At 49.2% G+C, this 25,980-nt stretch overlaps 1 protein-coding gene across 1 annotated transcript in view; it reads left to right on the plus strand.

Annotated features, from left to right (window-relative positions):
- The window catches only part of Abhd2 (abhydrolase domain containing 2, acylglycerol lipase), an 88,859-nt gene that overhangs the window by 57,329 nt on the left and 5,550 nt on the right, over positions 1 to 25,980 (plus strand). Inside the window, 11 exon segments of the mRNA XM_038313595.2 lie at positions 3,961 to 3,964; positions 11,016 to 11,025; positions 12,976 to 13,053; positions 13,056 to 13,131; positions 13,134 to 13,146; positions 16,074 to 16,166; positions 19,691 to 19,801; positions 22,185 to 22,204; positions 22,207 to 22,256; positions 24,190 to 24,274; positions 25,837 to 25,979. Of these exon segments, the coding sequence (XP_038169523.1) occupies positions 3,961 to 3,964; positions 11,016 to 11,025; positions 12,976 to 13,053; positions 13,056 to 13,131; positions 13,134 to 13,146; positions 16,074 to 16,166; positions 19,691 to 19,801; positions 22,185 to 22,204; positions 22,207 to 22,256; positions 24,190 to 24,274; positions 25,837 to 25,979 (683 nt within the window).

Here is a 25,980-nt window from a genome sequence, read left to right on the forward strand (position 1 = left end):
AAAGGTGCATCTATATGGTCACATTTGGGACATTTATCAGCAAGCAAACTATAATATGTTGTAATGGGAAGCAGCTAAGCATTCTATCCGTAATCTTGCCGTATTGGCAGTTTCTAATCGTTCTCTCTCCCCTTCTGTCTTTATCCATGTTTACATAATTTTTATTTAGTTGCAGACAGGTTTTTTGTTTGTTTGTTTGTTTTGGTTTTTTGGAGCCCGTCCTGGAACTAACTCTTGTAGGCCAGACTGGCTTCGAACTCACAGAGATCCACCTGCCTCTGCCTCCCGAGTGCTGGGATTAAAGGGGTGCACCACCACCACCCTGCCGCAGTTTTTATACTAATAGTAACCTACTTTATAGTCACTTTAAAGTTATGTAGTCATTGTATTGCATGTTTTTAAGAGCTTCATTTCTGTTTAGTTATAGTCATAGGGTATATAGGTTTTCAGTATTTTAAATAATGTTGCTGTGAATATCGTGTTCATAGTTGGGGTTTTTTCTTTTCTCTTGGTCCTGGGGCCTGAACCCATCTTCCCCTGCGGGTTAGGCAAGAGCCTGTCACCAGGCTCTCACGGTAGCTCTTTTGCACTTGTATTTGAGTCAGGGGCTCCCTGCGTTGCCCAGGCTGGCTCTAAACTTGATCTGTAGCCAAGTGGGCCTCGAACACGCCATCCTCCGTTCTCAGCCTCCTACGCTAGCTGAAACAGCCAACCTGGCTTTTTTTGTCTCATTAATGACATCTTAGAAGTAGTTTTTTTTTTTTTTTTTTGGTTTTTTTGAGACAGGGTTTCCCTGTAGTTTCTAGAGCCTGTCCTGGAACTAGCTCTTGTAGACCAGGCTGGCCTCGAACTCAGAGATCCGCCTGCCTCTGCCTCTCGAGTGTTAGAAGTAGATTTTTGATAGAATTATGCAGCTAGTATTTTTCCCAGGTATTTGTACATATTGTCATGTCTTCTAAGGGGTCAGGTACTCATGTCTTCTATGGGGTCATGTGCACTGCCACTGGTAACAGGTAAAGGTCCACTCTCAAGTGGGTAAAGGAAGGATAAAGTGGCTTTAGGAAAGTATAAACACACATGTGTGCTTTGTGGCAGGCATAGGATAGGACAGCGTTGGGAATGGCTCCGAGTCCATCCCCACCCTTGCACTCATCCCGTAACTAGGAAACCCCTTCTACAGGCTCTTCTGCTCAACAGCCTGGTCAGTGGTTTGAAATAGGGATGAACGTCCAGATTTACACTTGACCCAGGTGCATGGAGAATGTGACGCGCGGAGGAAGAATTGGCTCTAAAAAGCTGAGCTGGGCAACTTTGAACGCAGGGATGATAATAAGAGCCTGGATTGGGCAGGATTGGATAAGTAGAAGCTAATGACACGCTGCTCAACTGCAAGGCTCAGCAGAGACTTAGAAACACCGTCTAACAGCAGGGCGCTAACACAAATTAGAAATGCCAATGAGGAGCCTGAGCGTGTAGCTCAGTCGGGACAGCGCTTACCTCACACGCGAGTTCAATCCTCAACACTGCACAACCCAGGTATAGTCTTACATGAGTATCTGGAGGCAAAGGCAGGAGGTCAGGAGTTCAAGGTTACCCTTGACTATATAGAAGTTGAGATCCTGCCAAAAAGAAGAGTAGAAGCCACTGCTCCCAGTGAAGACACCTACCCCTAGTATATGTACTGGTCTCAAGTAGATAGAATCCCCTTAATGTCAAGCGCAGCAAACCCAGAGACAAACAACTTGGGGTGAAAAAACTGAAGTACACAGGAGAGCCACTTAGCCAGGTGCGTCAAGCCCGTAAGTAGAAGAGCTGAGGCGGGAGTCTAGATCCAGCTGTTGCCTCCTCCAGCATCATCTCACAGCTGGGAGAGCATCCCAAGTCCCTGAGAATCCTGGAGTGTGCTTGGCAGCAGATGCGAGAGACGGATGGCATTAGAGACTGGAGTACAAGCTGAGAAGGAGCAGAGTGGGCTCCGGGTGGGGTGTGTTCTCAGTGAAGACCCCAGATAGGAGACTGGGGTCCTGGGTCAGACCCTCCAATCCAGCCACAGCTGGCAAAGTGGCCCCACTGAGCCTCAGTCCCCAATTCTTCAACAACATCATTCCTGTGACGCTAGTCCATAAAGACCTGTGACCTAGAAGAGATTGGGCTTTTGTGGCTGGGCTGCTCCTTTGCTCTGTGTCAGGACATCGTTTAGCTCTTGCTCTGCATCTTTTAATAAGGTTGAGGTCAAACAAACATGACTTTGAAGAGGTGTAAAAATCTAGAATGCAGATAGCTTATTGAAATCTCACATATCCATGGTGGCATGCAAGATGCTAGAGAGAGAACCGGTACATTCTCAGCAGCTGTTTTTAGCTAAACTTAGTTGATTTTTGATAGGTGAATCCTTGGACTGGTGAGCAAGGAGTGCTTTTAGTAAGTGGCCCGATACATTACAGCAAAGCCTAGTTTTGTTCCTTTTGACAGGGAAACTGAGACAGCTTAGCGGTTAATATGCTGGAAGTGTGTGTGTGGGGGGGGGGAAGCCAGTTAATCACACTGTAAATCACACGTATTACTTTCATACCTCAGCACAAATCTCTCTGTAGAGTTTTATATCTATAGCAAGTCATTGTTTGTTTCACGTCACTGCTTGACGTAGCCTGGTGTTTGACGTCGTCAACCCTGACTCACTGCTCCTTCAGGGTGTGCTTTTGTCCCCCACTCTTTTCCTTTCAGCTGAGCTTTTGAAGGATTTGGTCAAATTCCGCCTTGAATTTCTGCAGGAGACCAGATAGACTAACTGATCCATGTCCCCAACGTCCAGTAGTTCCGAAGCAAAGATGTATTTCTGCTCACCCTACGTGTTCCTGGCACAGCCTGGGGCCCTGGGTCTCCATCACTGCTGTCTTTGTACGACGGCCCAGGTTCTAAGAGCAGCCACCAGCCGGAACATGACCAGCCTCAGAGGGGACAGTGAGAGCCTGGCTCTAGAAGCTTCTACCTAGAAACGATAGAGATCACTCCTGGCCATAATTTCTTGACCAAAGTAAAGAACACTCCCAAGCTTAACTTCAGTGGAGTGAAGGAATGGAAAGTAGATAATGCCCAACTCTTAGCCCTACCACAATTTTTCATCAGAATTATGATTTATAGATTAACTTAGAAGACTTTGTATGGACAGTCCATGCTTTCTTCTTCCAGGAACTTGGTGGTTATTAATCTTCATAAGAACTTCTAGCCCCCTGGAGAGGTCAGTGGTCATACAACTGATTCATCTGTAGACATCCCCCTGGGAAAATTTCAAAGATCTTGTGTTCATTGTTAGAAACTTCAGAGCAGAGAAGAGAAGACAGTAGAGTGAACTCAGGATAAACCCCAGGATCCCAGTGCCTGCTTCAAGACTCTCGCAACTTATAACCAGGCTTAACCAGCCTTGTTCCCTTCTATCAGCCACCCCTTCCCAATCAGCTGGGGCCTGTGTCTGTCACGGCTTCAGTGTGTTGTGCTATGACACGCTGGGAACTGTTTTAACTTGTTTGGGCTACAGCAGTGCACCGTCTGGTGGCTCACCCAGCAGAACATGTATTTACCCCACAATGACAGAAGCAAGAGTCTGGACTCCCAAGCTCTCTGTGGGCCCGAAGATGCCCCCATCTTGCTGTGTGTCTTCGTGGTCTTCTTTCTGTGCTTCTGTGGGTGCTTCTCAGTGTCCTAACGTCGTCTTAAAGGACATCGCCTGTATGTATCAGAGCCTGCCCGAACCACCCTCTTTTTAACGTAATTATTTACCTCTGAATATGGTGGCATGATGAGGGACCCGGAAGGTTAGAGCTTCCCGTATATGGATGCGGGGAGACAGCATTGATCTCATAGCCTAAACATAAGCACATATAGCATCTCAGCGAAAACAGCACCGCTTGAGTTCCCCAGAAGAGCAGTCTCCACTTCCCCCTCGCTCCCCCTTTACTGCAGGTTGGTCAGTTTAGAACCCATGTCAAGGCCGTATGTTGCAATTGGCTGGTGTGTTCTCTTAGACCTTTTGATTCTCCTTCCCTCACTTTTGCCGTCGTCGTCGTCAAAGTGATTGGATGCTGATACTAGGGTGGGGAGTTCTCTGGATCCCCAGGATATGAGGCAGGACTTCTTGATCCCCACCCTACGCGTATGTTAGCACCATGCCCTGACCCCAGCAGTCTCTGTCCCAGAAGGGACTTGGGCTGTCACTCTCTGGATGCCCAAGTTCATAGGAAATCCCTTCCATGGCCCTCACTTAGCTTCTCCTGTCGTTGGCGCTCTCTACGAAGATGTCACTTTCTAAGAGATCCCTTCACGGACTCTTCTCCCTGCAAGCAATGTGACCCCGTGCACACCATCCGGTCTTCTCCCCAGTGCCTCCTAAGCATTCTCCTTGAGACTTAAGTCTTGAGGTTACTAATTCGTATATATATTTGGTTTTTGACTGTCTGGAACTCGCTCTGTACAACAGGCTAGCATTGAACTCAGAGGTCTGTATGCCTCTGACCCGCTAAGAGCTGGAATTAAAGGTCTGAATTACCACTACTGCCTGGTTTTTCGCGATTTTTTAAAATGGATTTATCAGCTTGTTTATCTCTTATCTCTTTAATCAACTCCACTAGAACAAGTCTTTGTACCTCCTGCTCTGACTCCCAGTGCCCAGAGTCCTGCTTGACCTTAGGAAGCACTCCTCTCCAGAGACCGCTGAATGCTGGCTCAGGGCTCTGCAGGCCAACGTGGAAGACAGTGTGTGGCCCTGAAGTGGCACGGAGGTGACAACAACCTCGGGCAGGTGTGCCTGGTAGCTAGGCGATGTCTCCCTGGTGTGATGCTCACCGCTCTAGAACGGAAGCCTGGCTCTTCCCCTCACTGAGGAGAAAAGGAAAAAAGGGCGTTGGCAGGAGCCCTGTGCTCTGCCCATCTGCAGTACCCTGGGAAAATCTTCACGACCTTCCCCCTACACTTCATTCTGGAACTCAGTAAGAAGCACAGAAGCACTAACCCCTTATCGGCGGCCATCATCAACAAAGAATTTCCTAAGTGGGTGATTACACATTCTTAGGCTCTTTGGTGCTGCCTGGGAGAAATTAATTCATTAAGGAAAGCCTTGCTTAGCAGCTCCCATTGATCTCACGCTAATGAGGGCAGACTGCGCTGATAACTCTACGTATTTCTTTCATTTGATTCTTCCTTCGTTGGAAATTACTATAATTAGTGCCCCCACTTTACAGCTTAGGGAGCTTAAGTGCCTTGCCCTGGATCATATGACCAGAGGAGCAGAACCAGCATTCTTAGTGTCTGATCCTTAACCCCAGCTTAAGCCACTTGTGTTCTATTACTCATTTCCTGTTTGGTGGTACCATTCGTTATAGTAGAATGTGTATGTAAAACACAGTGTGTGTGTGTGTGGTGTGTGTGTGTGTGTGCGCGCGCGGCGCACATGTGTGTGGCTCAGAATAGACGCGTATAGAGAAACGGGTATTTGACCGTTTGAAAGTATCTCACCTTTTGGTGATGGCGGGGCATTTTTATTAGGAACTATAACCTCATGGCATATGCCATGGGCTGTCCTGAGTACCCTTTTATGCCTGTTAAGTCAGTTGTCCTCTGTGACAGGTAAGGAGGCCCAAGCAAGGCTGAATAACCAGCTGAAGATCACAGAGCTGATGAGCAGGTGACCTAGGTCTCACACCAAGGCAATCTAGCCATTTGTCGAAGTCCCTGTTCCCGAACAGCAGGCTCCTGCCCCTCTCTGTGCATGAGCAACCACTAAATAGAAAGGGCTTTCAGTCAGATGCATTTTAGACTGAAGACCAAAGGGTGTCTAAGAGCTTCTCAGGCACAGAAAGTGGGCCTGGTACCAGATCTCATTACAGGTGGTTGTAAGCCACCATGTGGTTGCTGGGAATTGAACTCAGGACCTCTGGAAGAGCAGTCAGTGCTCTTAACAGCTGAGCCATCTCTCCAGCCCCAACCTGTGATCAATTTTTAAAGTTAGTGCAGGCATAATGCTTTATTTCAGTATATATATATATATATATATATATATATATATATATATTTTTTTTTTTTTTTTGGTTTTTTCGAGACAGGGTTTCTCTGTGGCTCTTGGAGCCTGTCCTGGAACTAGCTCTTGTAGACCAGGCTGGTCTCGAACTCACAGAGATCCGCCTGCCTCTGCCTCCCGAGTGCTGGGATTTAAAGGCGTGCGCCACCACCGCACGGCCTTCAGTATATATTTTAATACTTTAGTTTTTTTTAAAGAAAAGGTTTATTTTCTTTTATTTTATGTGTATGAGTCTTAACCTACGTATGTAAGTGCACCACATGGATTGCCTGGTGCCCAGAAGAGGGTTCAGGTCCCTTGCAACTGAGTTTACTAGACTGTTTAGAGTCACCATGTAGATTGCTGGGAACCCTCTTTGAGGCCAGCTTGATCTATTGAGCGAGTTCCAGGACAGCTGGGGGTTACACACAGGGAAATCCTGTCTCTAAACCAAAAAAGAAGAGCCAAGCCTTCTTATAATGGCAGTGGACACTAAGGGAAGGGAGACGGACTAGGGACAAGGGAGAGGAGGAGAAGGAAGGCGGAAGGGAGGGCAGTGATGTGGCCGAAGCTCAAGCATCTTAGGGGAGTACAGTTGCTAAGGATTAGTGCTTTAGGAGAGGCAGCACAGCACCGTGAGGTCCGGTAAGACCCAGGTGTGTGAGATCCTGGTGCCTGAGATTCCGGTGTCTGAGATCCCAGCGTGTGAGATCCCGGTGTGAGAGCCTGGTGTGTGAGATCTCAGTGTGTGAGATCCCGGTGTCTGAGATCCCAGTGTGTGAGAGCCTGGTGTGTAAGATCCCAGTGTGAGAGATCTCAGTGTGTGAGAGCCTGGTGTGTGAGATCCCAGTGTGTAAGAGCCCGGTGTGTGAGATCCCAGTGTGTGAGATCCTGATGTGTGAGATCCTGGTGTGTAAGATCCCAGTGTGTAAGATCCCAGTGTGTGAGAGCCTGGTGTGTGAGATCCCAGTGTGTGAGATCCCAGTGTATGAGAGCCCAGTGTGTGAGATCCCTGTGTGTGGGATCCCAGTGTGTGAGAGCCCGGTGTGTGAGATCTCAGTGTGTGAGATCCTGGTGTGTAAGATCCTGATGTGTGAGATCCCAGTGTGTGAGATCTCAGTGTGTAAGATTCCGGTATGTAAGATCCCAGTGTGTGAGATCCCAGTGTGTGAGATCTCAGTGTGTGAGATCCCGGTGTGTAAAATCCTGATGTGTGAGATCCCAGTGTGTGAGATCTCAGTGTGTAAGATTCCGGTATGTAAGATCCCAGTGTGTAAGATCCTGGTGTGTGAGATCCCAGTGTGTGAGAGATCCCGGTGTGTGAGATCCCGGTGTATAAGAACCTGATCTATGAGATTCCAGTGTTTAAGATCCCAGTGTGTAAGATCCTGGTGTGTAAGCTGGCAACTATAAGAAGGCATTTCTAGGACAGGTGAAGCTGGAAGTACTCAATTTCTTTCTGAGATAGGAACAAGGCAAGCTAACTTATTTTCTATAACTATTTTCTTCCTGAGTGACTCATCTTGGGTAGCTTCCCCTTGGCTTTAAGAAATGATTCATGTACCCTTACTATGAAAGTGACAGGAGTTGCTGGACCCCAACCACCTGCTGTCAGTGAGCCATGTTGTTAAACTTAGTGAGACAGGTACTCATGTGCTTATTATCTGCCCACGGGACTGGTGCCGGCCAGGGTGTGTGCCCAGTGTGTGCTTTTGTGGAGCATGATTCAAACTTTCTTCTTAGTCACTTCACATCCTGTGACATACGCACCAAATGCCAGGCCCATGCCTGGTGTAGAGCATACACAGTGACTCAGCTGCTGCATACCCAGGAACACCATGTCGCTGGCTCCGTGTATTTTAGCCTGCTTAGTCATGTTTATGCCATTTGGGGATTTGATTTGGCCTTTGGTTTGTTTTTTGATATAGGGGCTCATGTAGTTCAGGCTGGACTGAAACTCACTGTGCTGCCAAGGATAACCTTGAACTTCTGACCCTTGTACCTCCCCCTCCCAAGTGTTAGGATTAGTCTTGTACCACCTCACCAGGTTTGTGGTACTACTGATGGAGCCTGGGCTTCCTGCTACTACGACAAGCGCTCTAACCAATGACTACATCCCCGGCCCAGGAATAGCTTTTGAAATGGTAGCTTTCAAAAAGTCCTTGTCTTTCTGTAGGGGAGGAGGCTTGAAGAAGAGACAGCAACTTTTGCCCGTTTTCTTCCCAATATTGTCCTGTCGTTTTGTGGGACTTGTCTCTCTAAAGCCAACCCTAGTGGCTCATATTTCATCTTGTCTCTTTGAGAGCTACAGTAAGATTAGCTGTCAATCTTGTTATTGGTGCTAAATCCCCAGAAGGATCAAATACATAGAACCTCACCTAACCCCCACTGTGGACATAAGATTACTGTAGTTTTAGAGGGGGAAAGCCAGGGTAGGCCTAGGAGCATTGGGGAGTTCCTAGCGCCATGAGGTGGGCAGTGCTGGCACTAGGCAGACACATTGGCCTACCCTTCCCTTGCCTAAGACAGGTGGCTGCTCTTCATAGACAACAGCCTATCTAGCGCTGGGCAGCGCTGGCCCTTTATCCGGATCAGGTGTGGTTCATTTAATGAAATGAAGGTTCCCGAAGAACCTACACTGTTTAGCTGTAATTGTATAGCAAATCCAAGTTTTGTGACTGCTCCAGGTCTTAAATAATTAGGTTCCAATCGAAGCAGTGCGAAGAGAGGTCAGGTAGGAAGACAGTAAGTCTTTAATAATTGAACAGTACTCCCCCTGCAGTACGGTTGCCTCTGTAGGTTTGTGATACAGGGTGGAAGACTTGGGCTTGGAGTTCAGACGCAAGTACCAAAGGCTAGCATCCCTGCTCAGGACAGCAACCCCTCTCAGACCAGCATTTCCGCTCAGGACAGCATCCTCTCCCCCCTGCTCAGGCCAGCATCCCCCTCTCACCCTCACCTTGTGGGGAGGACAAGACAGTTCTGTTTTTTTCATCTGTGTGATGCAAACAGAAAGCCTGCAACAGAGTGTGCCTCTGCCTCCCCTCTGGCCCTTTCTTGGCCTAGGCCATGCCGATTAAACATCCATCCTTTTACTGCCTCTCGCTCCAAGATGCAGCAGGAAGCAAGGACCAAGGACATCTTTATGGAGTTTCTAATCTAATAGCTGCTCTCTCGATGTTAGAACACAGCAGAAAGATATGAGTGATGAGCCAAGGCTGATATTAGGCGGAAATCCAAAGACGTGGTAGAGAAGTAAGGATTTTTACATTTAACCGTGTAAAAAAAAATCCCCTTAGAACCTTCCTTATAGCAAATAATGTCCCCAGCTTAGACTGCTGTCCGCATTTACTGATGGGTCCTGTCTCCTTAGCATAGTTGAAACTGGCCCTTGGGGAATCTTTATTTGGCTGGAGATTTAAACTAGCTAGGTGCAAGAGAACCCACAGTTCCTTCGTTGGTATCTGCCACAGTTTTTCACGAATACTCGATTAGATTTGTACGCACATACATCTCCCTTTTAAACCTAAGCACGAATGTGGAACGGCACCACCCTTCGTCCCCGCTCCCGCCCTTGTTTCGGTCCCTCTGGAAGATGGATTGTGATTCACCCAGCAGGTCAGATCCTTCTTAGTCCTCCTCTTTCACAGCGGGACAGTGCTCCCGTGTACCCCACCCGCTGCTCAGGGCTTGTTCCCAGGTCTTCACTGCTGCAAACAGCAGTTGCCGAGAATCCATGTACACACATCTTTGCACACGTATACAGTCGTATCTACAGCGTAAGGTTTCCAGAAATGGAATTGCTAGACTAAAATGCCATGCTTTTTATTTTGTTCTTATTTGAGATGGGGTCTAACTATGTAACCCAGGCTGGGCCTGAACTCAACAGTCCTTCTGCCCCTAATGTCAATGATTCAAAGAGGTAGACCTTTTCTGGTTTTCAAGATATGGTCTCATGTAGCCCAGGCTGGCCTGGAGCATGCTGTGTGGCCAAGGACAACTTTAAACTCCAGACCCCCTGCCACCTGTCACATCTACCTCCCAAGTGCTAGGATTTCAGGTGTATGCCACCATACACCTTCCTTCATTCACACCCTCTCCCCTGTCCACTAGGATGGTGATTCTCCAGTGGACCCCTGGGCCAACCCATGTCAGCATATATGACGTCAACATTGAAATATAGACTCAGCCCACCCAGACCCCGGCAGGAGGAACTCCGGTTAGAACCCTGCAGCTCTCTCTGGAGTCCTGCCTCTGGAGCTCCTGGGTCAGAAGGTTTGGGGCAAGGGCCCAAGAACAAGCGTTTGGAGCAAGTTTCCCACACGGTGGGCCACCACCGTGCCATGCACCTAGTCCGCGCCCCACTCTCTCGGTGATGCTTATTTTTTTTCAGTGCTGAGAATCAACCTAGAGCCACATATTGCCAAACAAACATGTTTTGCCCCTGAGCCCACCCCAGCCTTTTGCTGTGAGATTCACTTCCAGGCAGGTTTTCGAGTTCCTCTTTGCAGAGGAACATCACCGCAAAAGCGACTGCGCAAGACTGAAGCTGGGTGTCGTGCTCATACCCATAATAGCAGCACTTGGGAGACTGAGGCAGGAGGAATTGTCACAAGTTGGAAACAGCTTAGCATGGGCTATCTAGTGAATCCCAGACCAACTGGGCTAGGAAGAAAGGGGAAGAAACTGCTTGTTTTTGTCAGGCGGTAAGGATCTTCAGGGAGTGCCTGGCTGTGGTGGCCGGGAACCTGGCCTCCTGGGAAAGCCTTGCACTAGGGAAAATGTGTAAAGTTGCTTGACTTTAGAGCTTCTAAAAAGCTGCGCAGCGCCCCCCCATCTGTGCAGATTGCTTACTGCATGTAGAAAGGGAAGGAAATCTGGATAGAGATCACCCAGAAACAGACAGAAAAGAACCTCAAAAATACTTTCTTGTTGGGCAGTTTGACCGCAACGCCTTTAATCCCAGCACGTGGGAGGCCAGAGGCAGGTGGATCTCTGAGTTCAAGGCCAGCCTGTCTACAGAGTGAGCTCCAGGACAGCCAAGGCTACACAGAGAAACCCTGTCTTAAAAACAAACAAACAAAAAACCTTTCTCACGTAGTTCAGGGCTGGTCACTTTGTTGTTGTATGTTTGTGATACAACGTCTTGCTATGTGGTCCAGGCCTAACCTGGAAATCACTAGATGGCCTTCTACTTCAAGCAATCCTGCCTCAACATACCACAACCCACGCGGCTGCACCTAGGGTTCTGGGTTACAAAGGCGTGCCAGTAGGCCTGCTTTGTTTATTTTTTTCTCTTCTGAGACAAGGCCTTGCTAAGTTTGCCCTAGCTAGACTACAAACGTTCCTCCGCTCCTAGATGCTAAGATGACAGGAGTGAGCCATAATACCCAGACAAAAATCCTTCCTCGTTACAGAAATGGTTATTGGGCCTAGTGGTACCCGTAGACCACCTAGGGGACCCTCCAGAGAGCACCCATGCCCGTTAGGTCCCACCTCCAAATATTCTGAAGAACAGGCTAGGATACGAGATCCCTCCCCTCCCCCAGGAAAAATATGAAGACAGTAGATGTGCCTAGTTTGGGTTCTGTTACTGTTATTAAATTCCATGACCAAGAGCAACTTGGGGAAGGAAAGGGTTTATTTCATCTTCTGACTGCCAGCTCACAGTCCATCACTGGGGGGAAATCAAGGCAGGAACTCAAACAGGAACCTCCATGCAGGAACTGAAGCAGAGTCCATGAAGGGCTCTTGCTTATTGCTTGCTTTTCCTGGCTCGCTCAGCTTGCTTTTTGTACAACCCAAGGTCAGCTGCCCAGCACCCCCCATAGTGGGTTGGGCCATCTCCCATCAGTCATTAATGCTCCCCCCACAAATGCCCATCAGACTTGCCTACAGCCCAGTCTGGTGGAGGCACCATCTCAGTTAAGGTTCCCGCTTCCCAAATGCCTCTGGTTTATATCAAACAGCACAGACAGAAGGCTGTTATCATAGTCTCTAAAAGAGTTGTTCCCCGTAGCTTGCCAATTCTGGAAGCTACTGTTGGGCCATTAGGGCTCTCCAACCACTGTGCCTCTGGCAGGGCAGCAGTTCCTATTACCATTGCAAATCCACTCTTTCATGCTGGTGGTTATGGTGTGGTGCTTCTGCTAGCCTCCAGTAGTTTATCAGCCAGGTTTAACCTTAAAGTTGGCTCCTGGAGTCCAGCCTTAGCCCCTCAGCCGGACTTGCAACTCCTTTGCCCTCCAGCCTCTTTCTCTTAGTAACGTTACAGAGGCCTGGCTTGACTCTGCCAGTTTTCCCAGAGGCTCCAGCTGAGATCATTCCTCCTGGGCAGACCAGGCCCACAACATCCTCTCCATTCACAGGGCCCCTCTGATTCTTTCTGAATGAGTTGGCCTCCCTTGGCACGCTATCCCCTGTCACCAAGAACATTTGGCTGAACCCTGCCAGAGCACCCCCAGGTGGTCTTCCCTCCCCAGAGTTGGCAAGAAGATCCTGTAAATAATGTCCTTTGGGTTCTTAACACCCATGAGTCATTGGACACATGGGTATGCCACCTCAATTTGTAGCTAAGAAGCCAATCAGTCCCCCACGGGGTTTAACTTTAGTTGTGTGTATATCTATGCACGAACATGGGTGCTTATACTAACCCTAAAGTTTATTTGGCTGCCCATGAGCACCTACTGGGAAATCACAGTCCACCTTTAAAGAAGCATCGTAAATCTATGGATATGTGTGCATTCTGCTCACAAACTCTACTAATGTCCATATATGTTTCTTAACATATATGCACTTATGTATGTCTCATCTTTCATTGTAGCAGCCTCCCAGTTAGTAAAGTCTCTAGCTTGCATGTTCTTCAATATTTGTCACTTTGAAATGACTGGGTGACCTCACCTTTTGCCCTCAGGCTGCACGGGGAGTTTGGAGCCATGGTGAACTACATCAAGAAGACATATCCCCAGACCCAGCTGGTCGTCGTGGGGCTTCAGCCGGGCGGTAGACCATCGTGTGCAAATACCTGGGGGAGACGCAGGCAAACCAGGAGAAGGTCCTGGCTGCGGTCAGCGTGTGCAGGGGGACAGCGCGCTGAGGTGAGTCGTCGGTCTCCTGCTCTCTCTCCTTACCTCTCTCTCTCGCTCGCTCTCTCCTCTCTCAGCGACCACACACTCACAACACCACACACACACCCACACACACACATACACACACACTTGCACCACACAACACCTTCCATTGGGTCCTCCAGTTGACGGTTACTCGTTGTTGAGCTAAGCCGGAGACACTAGCACAGGTTTCCAGGGAGCCCCTTGCACACCGAAGCAGAACTCTCCAACTCTCGACTCAGCTGGACTGCTTCAGTATCGTACACCAGAGTTGCCCTAGCAGGCCTGTAGGTTTGAAGTGCATCCACGGTATTCTAGGATCAGATACTGTAATTGGATCACTAAAGCACTGTAATAGCTTGCTGCTTCCCTAGGGAGTCTCAGATTATGTATGAATTTCAGTACTATGCAGAACTACGTGTTAACAAGAGAACACCGGAAACAGGGCAGTATCTGACCCCCTGGGCCTTGTGACCCTAGATTCATCCTCCAGCAGGATGGTTGTGTCATATGGTGTCTGAAAGGACATTTGGAACTCATCTAAGCAGTGCCCTCACCTGAAGGATTTATCTCTCAGCATCCTGGGAAGCTGACCTAGGGAGCAAATGTGTACCTCAGCCCTTAGTCTCCTGCCAACAAACTCTCCAGGATGAGTTCATGTGTGAAGGACTCAGAACAATGCTGGCTACAGAACGTGATAGTGGCAGCGTTGCTACTGGTCACTGGGAAATGAAGAGGGTGGCTTAGATCAGGGATCACAAAGGCCAGTCTGATGACAGCTGGTCAGGTTCAGCACCCTGACATCTTTTGTGTTAGAAGCCATTAGATTCCCTTCCCAGCCCCGGTGCCAGGAACTTGCCATGGATGCTAACCTAGTATTCAGAGAGCACTGGGTTTTATAAATAGGAAGCTTGTGACAAATTTGCCCTTTTCTTCCCCTTTTCCTTCCCTTCTCCTCCCTCCTGGCCTCTCAGTCTTTCAATAAACAAGTTTCCTTGCAATTTGCAGCAATAGCGCCATCTGCTGTTGGCAGATGAGCAGCACAGTTAGCAAGTAAGGTGTTCAAATAAGGCAGTTGAGTGAGTAAAGGAGGAGCCGCCCTTCCCTGAGACCTCCAAGAGCTCAGACACACAAGTGCCTATTGTCACACGAGCCTCAAGCAATAGGAGAGAAAGAGGTCGGTTGAGTCTCTAGACTGTGATTGACATTTGGCTGAGACCCTGCCGTCCTCCACATGGAATCTTGAGGCAGGACAGAGAAGCCCTGTTGTCTCCTGTGTGCTGGCACTGCCTGGGGCCCATAGCCATGGCTGAAGGAAGGAAGGAACATTCCATACATGAGACCAGTGTAACCTCTTCCTGCAGACATTTGAGGCAGGAGGCATTTCGTCCCTGCATGGCAGCTGGGCAGGTGGAACAGGAAAGTGCATTGCATTCTGACTGGCATCCCAAATATAAAACTCATTTCTTACATCTGACAGGCAGCTCCCACAAACATAGTTTGCAAGTTTTTCCTCTAGGGTTCTGAGTAGCCACATAGTCCCCATCACAGGGTCCTGCCCACCTCACGCGATGTTAGCGGTATCTCTGGGATCTTCTCTGTAATTACCTTTGCTTGTCTGTCTGTTTGTTTGTGGGGAATGGGTATATATTCATGCCACAGCACACATGTGGAGGTCAGAGAACAATCTTATTGTTTAAATGGTCTCTGTGTGTAGCCATGACTGGCTTAAAACGTGCTATGTAGACCAGGCTAGCCTCAAAATCACATAGCTCTGCTTGCCTCTGCCTCCTCTGGGTGTGGGCCATGGTGCCTGGCCAGGGGACAGTTTTTGAAGCTCAGTTCTGTCCTACCATGTGGGATCTACAGACTGAACCCAGCTTGTCACTTAGCAGGAAGTGCCTTTGCCCACTGAGCCACCTCAGCAGCACCTTCCCTGGGATTCTCTCTACTCTCATGAGTTAGGTTCTCCTTGTGTGTGCACTACTCATCCCGTAAGGCTTTCTGAGACTATAGCATTTTCTCTTGCTCCCCTTCAGAGTTTCCTGTGCGCTCTCATGACCCCACCGCTCCTCATCCCTCTGTGAGGGATACTTGCAGTCCATCTTGGTACCCTGTGTTGCCACAGTTTCCTGTGGTGCACTCCACCCTCTGTTCATTGGATCTCCTAAATCCCAGGCAGACACTGCCGCCCTTCAGAGGCATGTTGCTCATTGGCCCAGCATCCATGTCCTCACCCTCCTTGGGCTCTGGATCCCTGTGAACTCAGGGACTTCTGCAATGCAGCACCCATGATACTGCACCTAAAACCCTCTGCACTACTGGCACCTAACTTTATGGCCAGGATGACCCCCCCCCCCTTACCTCTGCAGCCTCTCTTCTCTTAGGTAGGTAACGAAAGCAAGGATGTTCCTCAGTCAGAATCTAAGCAGAGGGAGAAATGAATGAGATTGAGAGAAAACAGGGCCTCTGAGGGACCAGGACAGGACTCTCAGAGCTAGCAGCGCAGGGGTTGAAGGTCAAGAGAGGAGGAACCAAGTAGAGGCAGGCTGTGGCTCGATGGTTGAGAGAAAGGACATTAGGCACGTGTTCATAGTGTTCCGCCTGTGACAGTGTGGCTTGCTTGTGATGATGTGGCTTGCGTTTCTACCTGCGAGGTTCAGGGAGGTCCCATACATGCTAGGGGCTTCTCGGAAAGCGTGTTCTTCTCCACGTGAAGCTTCAGCCTTTGTTTGGTGAGCACATCACACGAGGCTTCCCGCAGGGTCATCTTCAGAGGGCTTTGTGGCTTCTCCCCAACTGTCTGGATGCAGTGCATCAAAGCTGGTACCCAACACGGGCTCGAGCCAGCATGCGCTGCCCACACAGCCCCGCATGGCAGTCATGGCTCCTCTCATCTGCTGTGGTTCTTCCAGGGCCCAGGAGACCTTCATGCAGTGGGACCAGTGCCGCCGATTCTACAACTTCCTCATGGCCGACAACATGAAGAAGATCATCCTGTCTCACAGGTATGCCCCCTTCCCTTCTGTCTCAGAAGATGCCTCGGGGTGACGAGGAGGCTTCTGTACCCAGTGAGAGCAGCCGTGATGGGGCCTGTCACTCTAAGTGCCTTCCTCCTCAAGAGGCTGCTGGGAAGGGCTTCAGTCCTGGGTCTTGGCCAGTCCTCAGCTTCAGCCGCGTGGCAGGAGGCTCAGAGCAGCACGTCAGTGCCTGCTCAAGGCTCAGGCCCTTCGAGCCATGCAGAGGGAGCAGGAGTTGGCCAGGGATGTCAGCGATGGCTTTGTTCTGGTTACTTCCATTGTTGGTCTCTCTCCTTTCTCTGTGGCACTTCCCTTCCGCTCTAACTAGACTGGAGCATGAGAAGACCCCTGCTCCCTTGGCCTCTCCACACCTCTATCCTTGCCAGCATCTGCTCACGGGGCCCACACTGTCCCTTGAGGCCCATCTCAGTCACCCTTCTCGCATCAAGCTGGTTGTCTGAGGCTTCCTCTGGGTTCTCAACTTATGGGTCTCGACCCCCTCGGGGGTTGAATGACCCTTATACAGGGGTCACCTAAGACCATCAGGAAACATAGATATTTTTACATTATGATTCATAAGAGTAACAAAATTACAGTTATGAAGTAGAAAGAAAAATAATTTTATGGTTGGGGTCACCACAGCATGAGGAACTGTATTAAAGGGTCACAACACTGCCCTAGAGCCTGGCACCCAAGGAACACTCAAGAAATGTACTTTGGTGGGGACTCTTGGCACTGCCATGAGAAAGAAAGCATTCTAAGTGATCCGTTTCTTGGTCCTTTTGGTTGGTTGGTTGTTTTGGAGGGTGTTTTGGGGGTGGGGGAGGTTGGGATTGCTTGCTTTTGTTGTGGTCTCACTGTGTTGCCTAAGTTGACCCCAAACTCTTGAACTCAATCCATCTTCCTGCTGCAGCCTCCTGCATATGGGGCCCCCAGGCATGCGCCCCAGTGCTCACCTCTTAATTTCCTCCCTCCACCCTAGTGATTAAAACAGCATTGTCTAGCCCAGCTTAGCCACACACCCCAGGCCAAGCTGAGCTTCCTGCGGGTGGACTCACATGGTACCTGAGCAAGGGTGGTGCTCCCAGACCCTCAAACTACAAAGCTACAAGGCATGTCCTCAGGTCCTTGTGTCAAGTTGGTTGAGGAGAGATTTCTGCCCCCTGTGCTGAGGCAAAGTCAACAGTCCTACTCAACTATGTGATTTGAACAGTGGTCACATGCTGGCCACTGAGTTGGAGGCAGCCCAGCTGAAGTTCCGGTGGGTCTGAGGATTTACTGAGGCTCTCTAGCCAGACGGGTGAAGTTAGAGTGTTTAAGTCCTTATGTCTGCACCTCTAGAATGGACAGTGAGTCCTCCGAGGGAAGATGTGTTTTGCAGAAAATGCAAGTGTTGCTAAAAAGTCCTGAAGGTTCATTATGCAATTGCTAGCAAATTGGGAAGGCATGTTGGTGTGTTTACCATAGAAAGCCAACTGACTGAAATCCGAGGGAAAATTTAGGCTATGAATCCAATCCTTTGCCGCCTTATTTGGGAAAAAGTAAGTCCTAAGAAAGGATGCTGATCTCCTTTTGGAGGTTATAAATGGATACAGAGCCCTGCGTTTCTGGCATGACTGTTTCCTACTGTCGCGCCAACCCTCAAAGCAGACGCAGTCCTCCCTCAGCTGCGTGACTGAGAACACCAGCTTGGAAGGGAAGTCCGCCCTGCCCGTTGTCATCCCTACCCTCATTGTCTTGTCCTAAACGGACGCTCCTCTTCATAAAAAGGACCTCTGTAGGGATCCCACTCCTCTGTCTCCACAGATGCATAGGTCCAAACAACAGCGGGTGGAGATCATGGTTATCCCTGGCTTTATCTGTGCCGAATGTGTGCATGTTTACCTCCTGAGAGTTCGTTTGGAGGTCCTAACAGGGTTTCATAGCTACTTGTATGTCCTTGACCAAAGACCATTTCTTCTTTAGGGAAGGACATCCTCTTTGATCATGCAAGCAGCTTCCATAGAGGCACACAGGGAGCTGTGGGGATGAGGGGTCGCCAGCCTGATCACACCCGCAAGTTTTCCACTCACCTCCTGAATTGTATAGTCAAGTCTAGCAGCTGTTTTCATTCCATCCCTAATGTCACTGAGAGGTGACGGAGCATACAGGAGATGGCAGGGTTACATGCACATCCTAAAGCCAGGTATGCTGGCACATGTTCTTGTCCAAGCTACTCAAAAAAGAAGAGACAGAAGGATTGGCAATGAGCCAAACACGAAGATTCAGGTTTACACTGATATGAATGCTGCCAACTGTTGGCAGGCCCTTGCTCCCTTACAAGCTGCTTGTGTTGCTTAACAAGGAAGCTAACCAGTAACCCCTTTGGCATCTGGCTTGAGCCTAGGAGTTTGAGAACAGCCTGGGTAACACAAAGAGACCCTGCCCTATCCCATTCCACCACTACCACCCTCCAATCCTGGAGTATCTACAGATTTGGATCTTTGAAGAATATCCTCTTGTTGCTTGTTTTGTTTTGTTTTGCTTTGCTTTGCTTTGTTTGTCAAGACCGGGTTTCTCTATGTGTAGCCCTGGCTGTCCTGCAACTCACTCTCCAGACCAGGCTAGCCTCAGACGCACAGAGATCTGCCTGTCTCTGCCTCCCAAAGTGCTAAGATTAAGGTTGTGCCCACCACCGCCCAGCATCTGAGGAATATCCTAAAACTAATTGCCCGTGAATTACAAAGGACAGCTTTTCAGCTGACACTGTGGAGAGCTGCAGATTTAGCCAGATGCCAAAGGGGTTACTGGTTAGCTTCCTTGTTAAGCAACACAAGCAGCTTGTAAGCGAGCAAGGGCCTGCCAACAGTTGGCAGCATCCACATCGGTGTAAACCTGAATCCCCGTGTTTGGCACGCTGCCTATCACTCTTCCAAAAGGCTCTTCCTGGGCTTCCTCCCTTGTGCTAAAGGCTGTATAATATCTGGCCAACTTGAAACCTAGTCTTCAGTTTATCTTGGTACCCTGGAAGGAAAAGAGGGCTTTAATGTTTATTTTCCTATGCATGCTCATCTTGGATATTATATTCTAAAGGCTCAAAGAAACCAGGCACGATAGCACATTCTTGTAATCTCCGAATTTGGAGGTAAAGGCAGGAGACTCAGGAGTCCGAGGTCATCTTTGGTTACCTGGGGGATTTAAAATTAGCCTGGACTACAGGGGACCCTGTGTTTTAAAAAAAAGTAAATAAATAAACAATACAAGTTAAAAAAAGAAGAAGAAGAAGAACTGGGGCTGCAGCCTACAGTAGAGCATTTGCCGCGCATGCCTATGACTCTAGGTTCAATCCCCAGTAACACAGGGAAGCAAAAACCAAAAATAAAAGACTGGAGGGCTGTATGTCTGATTTACCATAACTCTGGTCCCGTGGCGACTGGCGCTCCTGGTCTGCCTGTGGCCAGGAAAGCCGGCTCCACCGCGGTGGCTTCTCTTCTCTTCGGCATCACTTTGCTCACTTCTGCGTCTTGTTCTAGACAAGCTCTTTTTGGAGACCATGTTAAGAAACCTCAGAGCCTGGAGGACACGGACTTGAGCCGGCTCTACACAGCAACATCCCTGATGCAGATTGATGACAATGTCATGAGGTGGGTCCCCAAGGCCAAGCCAGAGGCCGCCTTGCCCAGAGTCAGCTCTGCCAGCGCCGCTGCCTTGCTCCCCTTGCTTCAACGGCTTCTTCTCATTTCAATCAGAGTCTAATGCTTAGGAGAAGCGATCGTAGGAAAGTTCTCATCTCTTGGAGATGGGTAAAGCCTCTGACCATGTGGCACGGGCAGCTCGAACTGGTGCGTGAAGGGGCTCCACCTAGTGGTCCCCCTCGTTAACACTGTTGTGTCCCTGCCTCAACACAGGACAAGATCAGCGCCTCCCAGGTCTGCCTTTGCAGTGGGCAGGGTAGTTTTTGTACATGGTCAGGATGTTTTATCCAGACTGCGGTGCTGAGGCTATCAAAAAGAGCAGATGACCAAAGGTAGACCAAGAGAACTGTAGGTTTCCGACAACACATGGAAGCACTTTCTCTGGGGCATGGGAGGAAGCGAAGATGCTTCTAGGGCGGAAGATGTAATCCCCACCCGGTTCTCTCATTTGGATCTTTCCCCTGTCTGGACTTGCACCTCCTATGATCTCACCTTTGCTGCACCAGCACCCTTCCTTCTAATTGAAGTCAGAAACTTGACTTGTAGAGTTGGCCTCACACCGTGTCCCTGTCTTTCACATTTTACAATCCTTTGATGCCTACAGCAAGACAGGTCCCCTGGAGAGCTGGCTGGCTGCTGGCCTGAGCTGTGAGAGCTCTATTTTTTTGTCTTCCTATCCTTTCACATCAGGTAAATTCAAAGGGGCCAGTTACTGTTTTCTCCGAGCAAATAAAAACTATTAATTGATAGTTAAAAGACAGAAATTGTCTTAGGGGTTTTCATTCCGCTAAGAGACACCATGACCATGGCAAACTCTTATAAGGAAAGCAGTTCATTGGAGTGGCTCACTTACAAGCTGTCAGAGGTTCAGGTCATTATCATCATAGTGGGGGAGCAATGGTGGTGTGCAGGCAGACATGGGTGCTGGAGAAGTAGCTGAGAGTCCTACATCTGCCAGGTACAGGAAGTCGACTGAGACACTGGTGCAGGATCCTGAGCTTAGGAAACCTCAAAACCCTCCCCCACATGGCATACTTCCTCCAACAAAGTCACAACACCACTTCAACAAAACAACACCTCTAATAGGGCCACTCCCTATGAGATTATGGGGGCCAATTGCATTCAAACCACCACAGAAATAAACGATGCCTAGCTCTCTTAGGGTTAACAGTATATAACTTGCTGTGGTCCCTAATAAGGAAAGAAAAAGTAATTTAATTTTAATGTAATATAAATTTCCCATCCATCATCATCATTTAAGCTCCAAAGGAAAGCCCCTCAGTTCTTGTGAAGGTTCTCATCATCTGTAGTGTTGGGTGGTGACGGTTCTGTAACCAACCGCTCTTGGCAGCTTCCTCACAGAGTGGTCACCAGCAATGCTGGAGGAACGGAATGCTTTGGAGACCACAGAGGACAGAATCACACATCCTGGATGTGATCTTTGCACACAGCCTCCTCCCACCAGGGGACCCTGCTGGGTCATTTTCAGAACTGGGGTACCTAAGAAGGCGTGGAGGTAGAAGAGAATCCTCAGCTCTGGGGGAGGCAAGACGTCTCAGGGACTTGAAGTGAAATGGAAGGTCCCCTTCAGAACCTCTTAGCTCCACCCTGGGTAGGAAAGAAAGGGAGGTTCAGAGGGTCTTCTGGCCCACGACAGAATTGGGGGTATCAGGGCATCAGAGCCCCAACTGACTCTCTGGCCTCTCAGCCCAGAGCTGAGCAGAGCTGCAAGCCTCTCCAAGGGTAGTGAGACCTCAGGTGGGCCAGTGGCAGGTACTGCTCCTGGAGCGGAGGAAGCGGCTCCAGGGTAACCCTGCTGAAAACAGAGGTTCTGGCTCCGGCATGCCGTGACCCGTGATTCTCGACAAAGGTTATAAACGATTTGAATGCTGCCTCAAAGATGCAGCAGACATGATGAGTATTACAGTTGATACTGACTGAGAGTTCGTCCAGGCTTGGGCGCACGGAAGCCCTTTTGTATCTCAGCCTCACAACAACACCGTCAAGGAAGGTCTTGTGTTTAATCCACTTTACAGTGAGATAGCTAAGGCCCAGGAATCTTGAGGCTTTGCCCAAGATTGCCCAACCAGGAAAGTGGGCAGAGCCAGGATTTGAATCCAGATCCTAAGCCCATGCTCTTGACTCCAAACTCTGCCCCTACGTTCCTTTTGGTGCAATAGCTAGAACCATAGAGAAGCCTGTGTGGATTCTGCCATTGCAGTGAGTTAGTGTGGAAAGCAGAGAGTCATCGGCTCAGTTCTATAACCGATGTCATTTTGCCTTTGGTGTGTGTGTGTGTGTTGTGTGTTGTGTGTGTGCTCATGTTCCAGAGAAGTTTCCACGGCTAATACAACTCCTGAAGGAATACTATGAGGAAGAAAGCTGCATGAGATACCTGCACAGGGTGAGTGGCGGCCCCGCCTCAGAATCAGTGTCATAACCGCAGGCCAGCTTTGCCCACAGTACAAGAACAAACACCCTCCTAAGTTCCCGGGGGAGGGGGGGTGAGCGGAGCTGGAATCTGATCACCCTGACGCCACGCTAGTTTGTCGCTCAGGACCGTCTCTTAGCCAGTTCCCTCGCTGTGACTGCCATAGTCTTAAGTCCCAGAGCTGTGCTCAGACCAGCTTCTCTCAAGTCTGTGAAATTGCCTGAGGCAGCCAGGTTGTCCTCAGACATCCTTTGACCATATAGTAATAGAAACACCCGTGTTCTGCCGTGGGTTCTCGTGGGAGATCCATCTGACTTTCTTGCAGCCCTTGATCCCTTCTTGTGGCCATTTGTATCTTACTAACATGCTGTCTAGTACTGAACTCTCAGATATCTGGTAAACACAGAATAAATGGGGGGGTTCCTGTATCAAAGTGACAAGAAACATGTACTAGGCAAAGTAACATGCACCCATAATAACCAGTACTCAAGAAGCCGAGGCAGGAGGATTGCTGTGAGTTTGATGCCAACTAGTTATACATATACCCAGCCAGCGGGAGCTGCATTGAAAGACCACAACTCAAAAGCAAAAAGAAGGCCAGCAAGATAGCTCAGCAGGTAAAGGTGCTTGCCACCAAGGCTGGTGCTTTAAGTTCAAAACCCAGGGCCCACACGGTGGAAAGAGAGGAGTCGCTCCCAAGTTGTCCTCTGACCTCGCATGCATGAGCGCACATGTGCACATAGATGCACAAATTGATATCATAAAAAAATTTAAGGTAGACTGGTTTTGATCTGTTCTTTTAGCACCTACAGCTAACCTTGTGTTTACTAAGTTGGTGGCCAACACAGTTCCCGTATTTCCTGAACCAGCACTGAGCCAGACTCCTCCCTTCTGCCGTGCACCGTTGCTCTTATGCCAGCACAGAGGTCCCCATGTATCGGTGCCCACAAGGGTGGCTGTGAGTTATAGTTCTGCGACTGTCTCAGCTATGGCTTTCACCCAGGCCTTCGACAGGCCAGAGTGTCAGGAGAGCACAGCCATTCAGTATGTCAGGGTGGCAGTTCAGGATAGTCTGAGTGTCCCCCAACACCCTCTATACTCTAAACTAAAAGGAGGCTCTTAGTATCTGTCTTACTAATATGCATGTTGAGCACAGTCCTGCCAAGAGCTCCCTGCCACCCACCAACCCGCTCCTATTTGTTTGTGTGGTTTTGTTGAAACAGGTATTGAACCCAGGGCCTTACATCTGCCACTTAAGTGCTCTGTCACTGAGAGACATCTCTGAAGCTTGGGTTTTTGAAATAGAGTATTGATAAATATAAATATAGATACAGATATATATCTCCCAGGCTGGCCTTGAACTCACAATTCTTTTGCCTCTGCCATCCAAGTTCTGGGATTATGAGAGTACACACCTGGCTCTCACTCCTGTTTGCATCTTTCAGATTCTTCTAAAAGGTCTCCTTTTCCTCTAGTGAGGTGCACGTCACTTTATTTTTTTATACTATAAGCCAAAGGAAAGATAGATAGATAGATAGATAGATAGATAGATAGATAGATAGATAGATAGATAGATGACATCTTGATGCTGCCATTTTTCTGAGAACGGTGGCCAATATGAAACACTAAAGATAATCAGAATCAGAAACACTTGTGAGTAAGGACACATTAAGCCCCGTCTTCCATGAGCACATAGATCTCCTAAGGCCCTGGCCGCTTTGCTCCTGTATATACCTGCTGCCAGGTGGCAATCACAGCAGACTTGTCCCTCCTCTCACTGCCAGTGACGGTGAGGCATCCTTAAGGCTCCAGCCCAACAAACTGAGCTCTGAACATTCCCCTTTGCTTCAAAGGCGTGTCTGGGAGGGAGCGGGCCGTGTAACACCAGTGTACCTTCTTGCTGCAGATATACGTGCCTCTTATGCTGGTTAATGCAGCTGACGACCCCTTGGTGCACGAAAGCCTTCTGACCATTCCAAAGTCTCTCTCAGGTGAGTCTCTTCCCGCTGTTTGCCCAGCCACACAGCAGATTACCGCTGTCCGTCATCCCTTTCGCTGTTCTGGCGGCAGATGGAGACAAGCCTCAGGGGAGAGGGTGCAGCCATTGACTGCAAAGGCCCCTGGTAGAACTTTCCAGACTTCCATCCTGGTGCAGGAGACAGGACCTTCTTGATATCCATCACCAAGAGTGTTCTGTAGCGGCGTTGTCTCATAGCTTTCGTTCTGTTAAATGGGAGAGCTTGACTTAAAGAGAGATTTAGAACTAAAATTTGCCCTAAAAGGCAACACAAAACAAAGCCCATTCTGCTCCCTCCGATGACAGCCCCTCCATTTGCCTGGAGGTTATAAGCAGCTGAAACGGCAGAGAACGTTACTCACAGAAACGCTGTTCAGGCTCAGTCCATCCCAGGGTCAGTGCTACAGGGGAGGCAGAGGGAAGAAGCATGAGGAAAGGCTGGGGCTCCACTTACTTGGCGGTGCAGTTTCAGGTCCCTGGGGTATCATCTCCACAGACCTCTGTGATTACGTTTCCTCTTGGAAATACAGCAGCCTAAAGGAAAAGCTAACCCTGTGGCCCCACTGCCTCCCTCTACAGCTGCAAGAGCAGACAGGTAGGCAGGAAGAAGCCGCCTCACAGAGCTTCTTCCTGCTCAGGAAAAAAAACTGCATGTGTGTGTGTGGGGGTGCCTATTTCATGACAAAAACTATCTCCTGTCAACTCCCAGCCACCCTCAAGACCCCCAGCAGACCACACCACAGCCCACTCAGCCACACGCAACAGCACCTACCTCCTGGACCAAAAATAACATCGCGGGATAGCGTTAGCTATCCCACAGAATAGCAACCAGAATAGTGGAGGACGTGAGATGTATAGAGCCTCGTCCACGCTGTCCCCCGCAAAACAATATATTCCTGTTGAACTTGGTTGCCTCTTCTCCGCACCTTTCCAGTAGCCATGGAGACCAGCTTAAACATGGACCCAAAGTCCAGCCTCAGGCCCTCAGCTCTCAGGATAGCCATTTAGATCATGGCACTGGGGACCTGGGCATCTTTTACACACATCGCAGCTTAAGCCTTAGTCCTGAAGATTGGTGTCTGGCATGAGAAAGCAGACTCCCTCATTCACTCTCTTTTATCCCTAAGGCAGTAACTTAGTCATGGGAGAGTCAGGGTGCAGCTTGGGTTTATGGAGCTTTAAGTATGGGTTCGAAGGAATTCTGAAGCTGGTACCCATTCTATTAACCGGGTGTTATTTATTTATTTTGGCAGTGCTGAGAGATTGAACTCTTGGGTTTCCATATGCCAGGGGCAGTGTTTTTCCATTGAGCTATGTGCCCGGCCCTTTTGGTGCCCATTGTTACATTACAAACCAACTCAATGAGGTCCTGCTGGCTTGCCTGCCCACTTGAGAAAGACAACACAGTGTGCATGGACAGATACCCACTTAGGTGCCCTCTGAGAAATGCCAAGGCTCCCCAGCTTCCGCACCTTTGCCCTCTTGCCCTGGAGTTAATAGGGATGCTGTAATTCTGCTGTGCCTTTCCTCCTACAGAGAAACGGGAGAACGTCATGTTTGTGCTGCCTCTGCATGGGGGCCACCTGGGCTTCTTCGAGGGCTCCGTGCTGTTCCCTGAGCCTCTGACATGGGATGATAAGCTGGTGGTGGAGTATGCCAATGCCATATGCCAATGGGAAA

Source organism: Arvicola amphibius, chromosome 12 (genome assembly GCF_903992535.2).
Source record: "Arvicola amphibius chromosome 12, mArvAmp1.2, whole genome shotgun sequence".
Lineage (NCBI taxonomy): Eukaryota > Metazoa > Chordata > Mammalia > Rodentia > Cricetidae > Arvicola > Arvicola amphibius.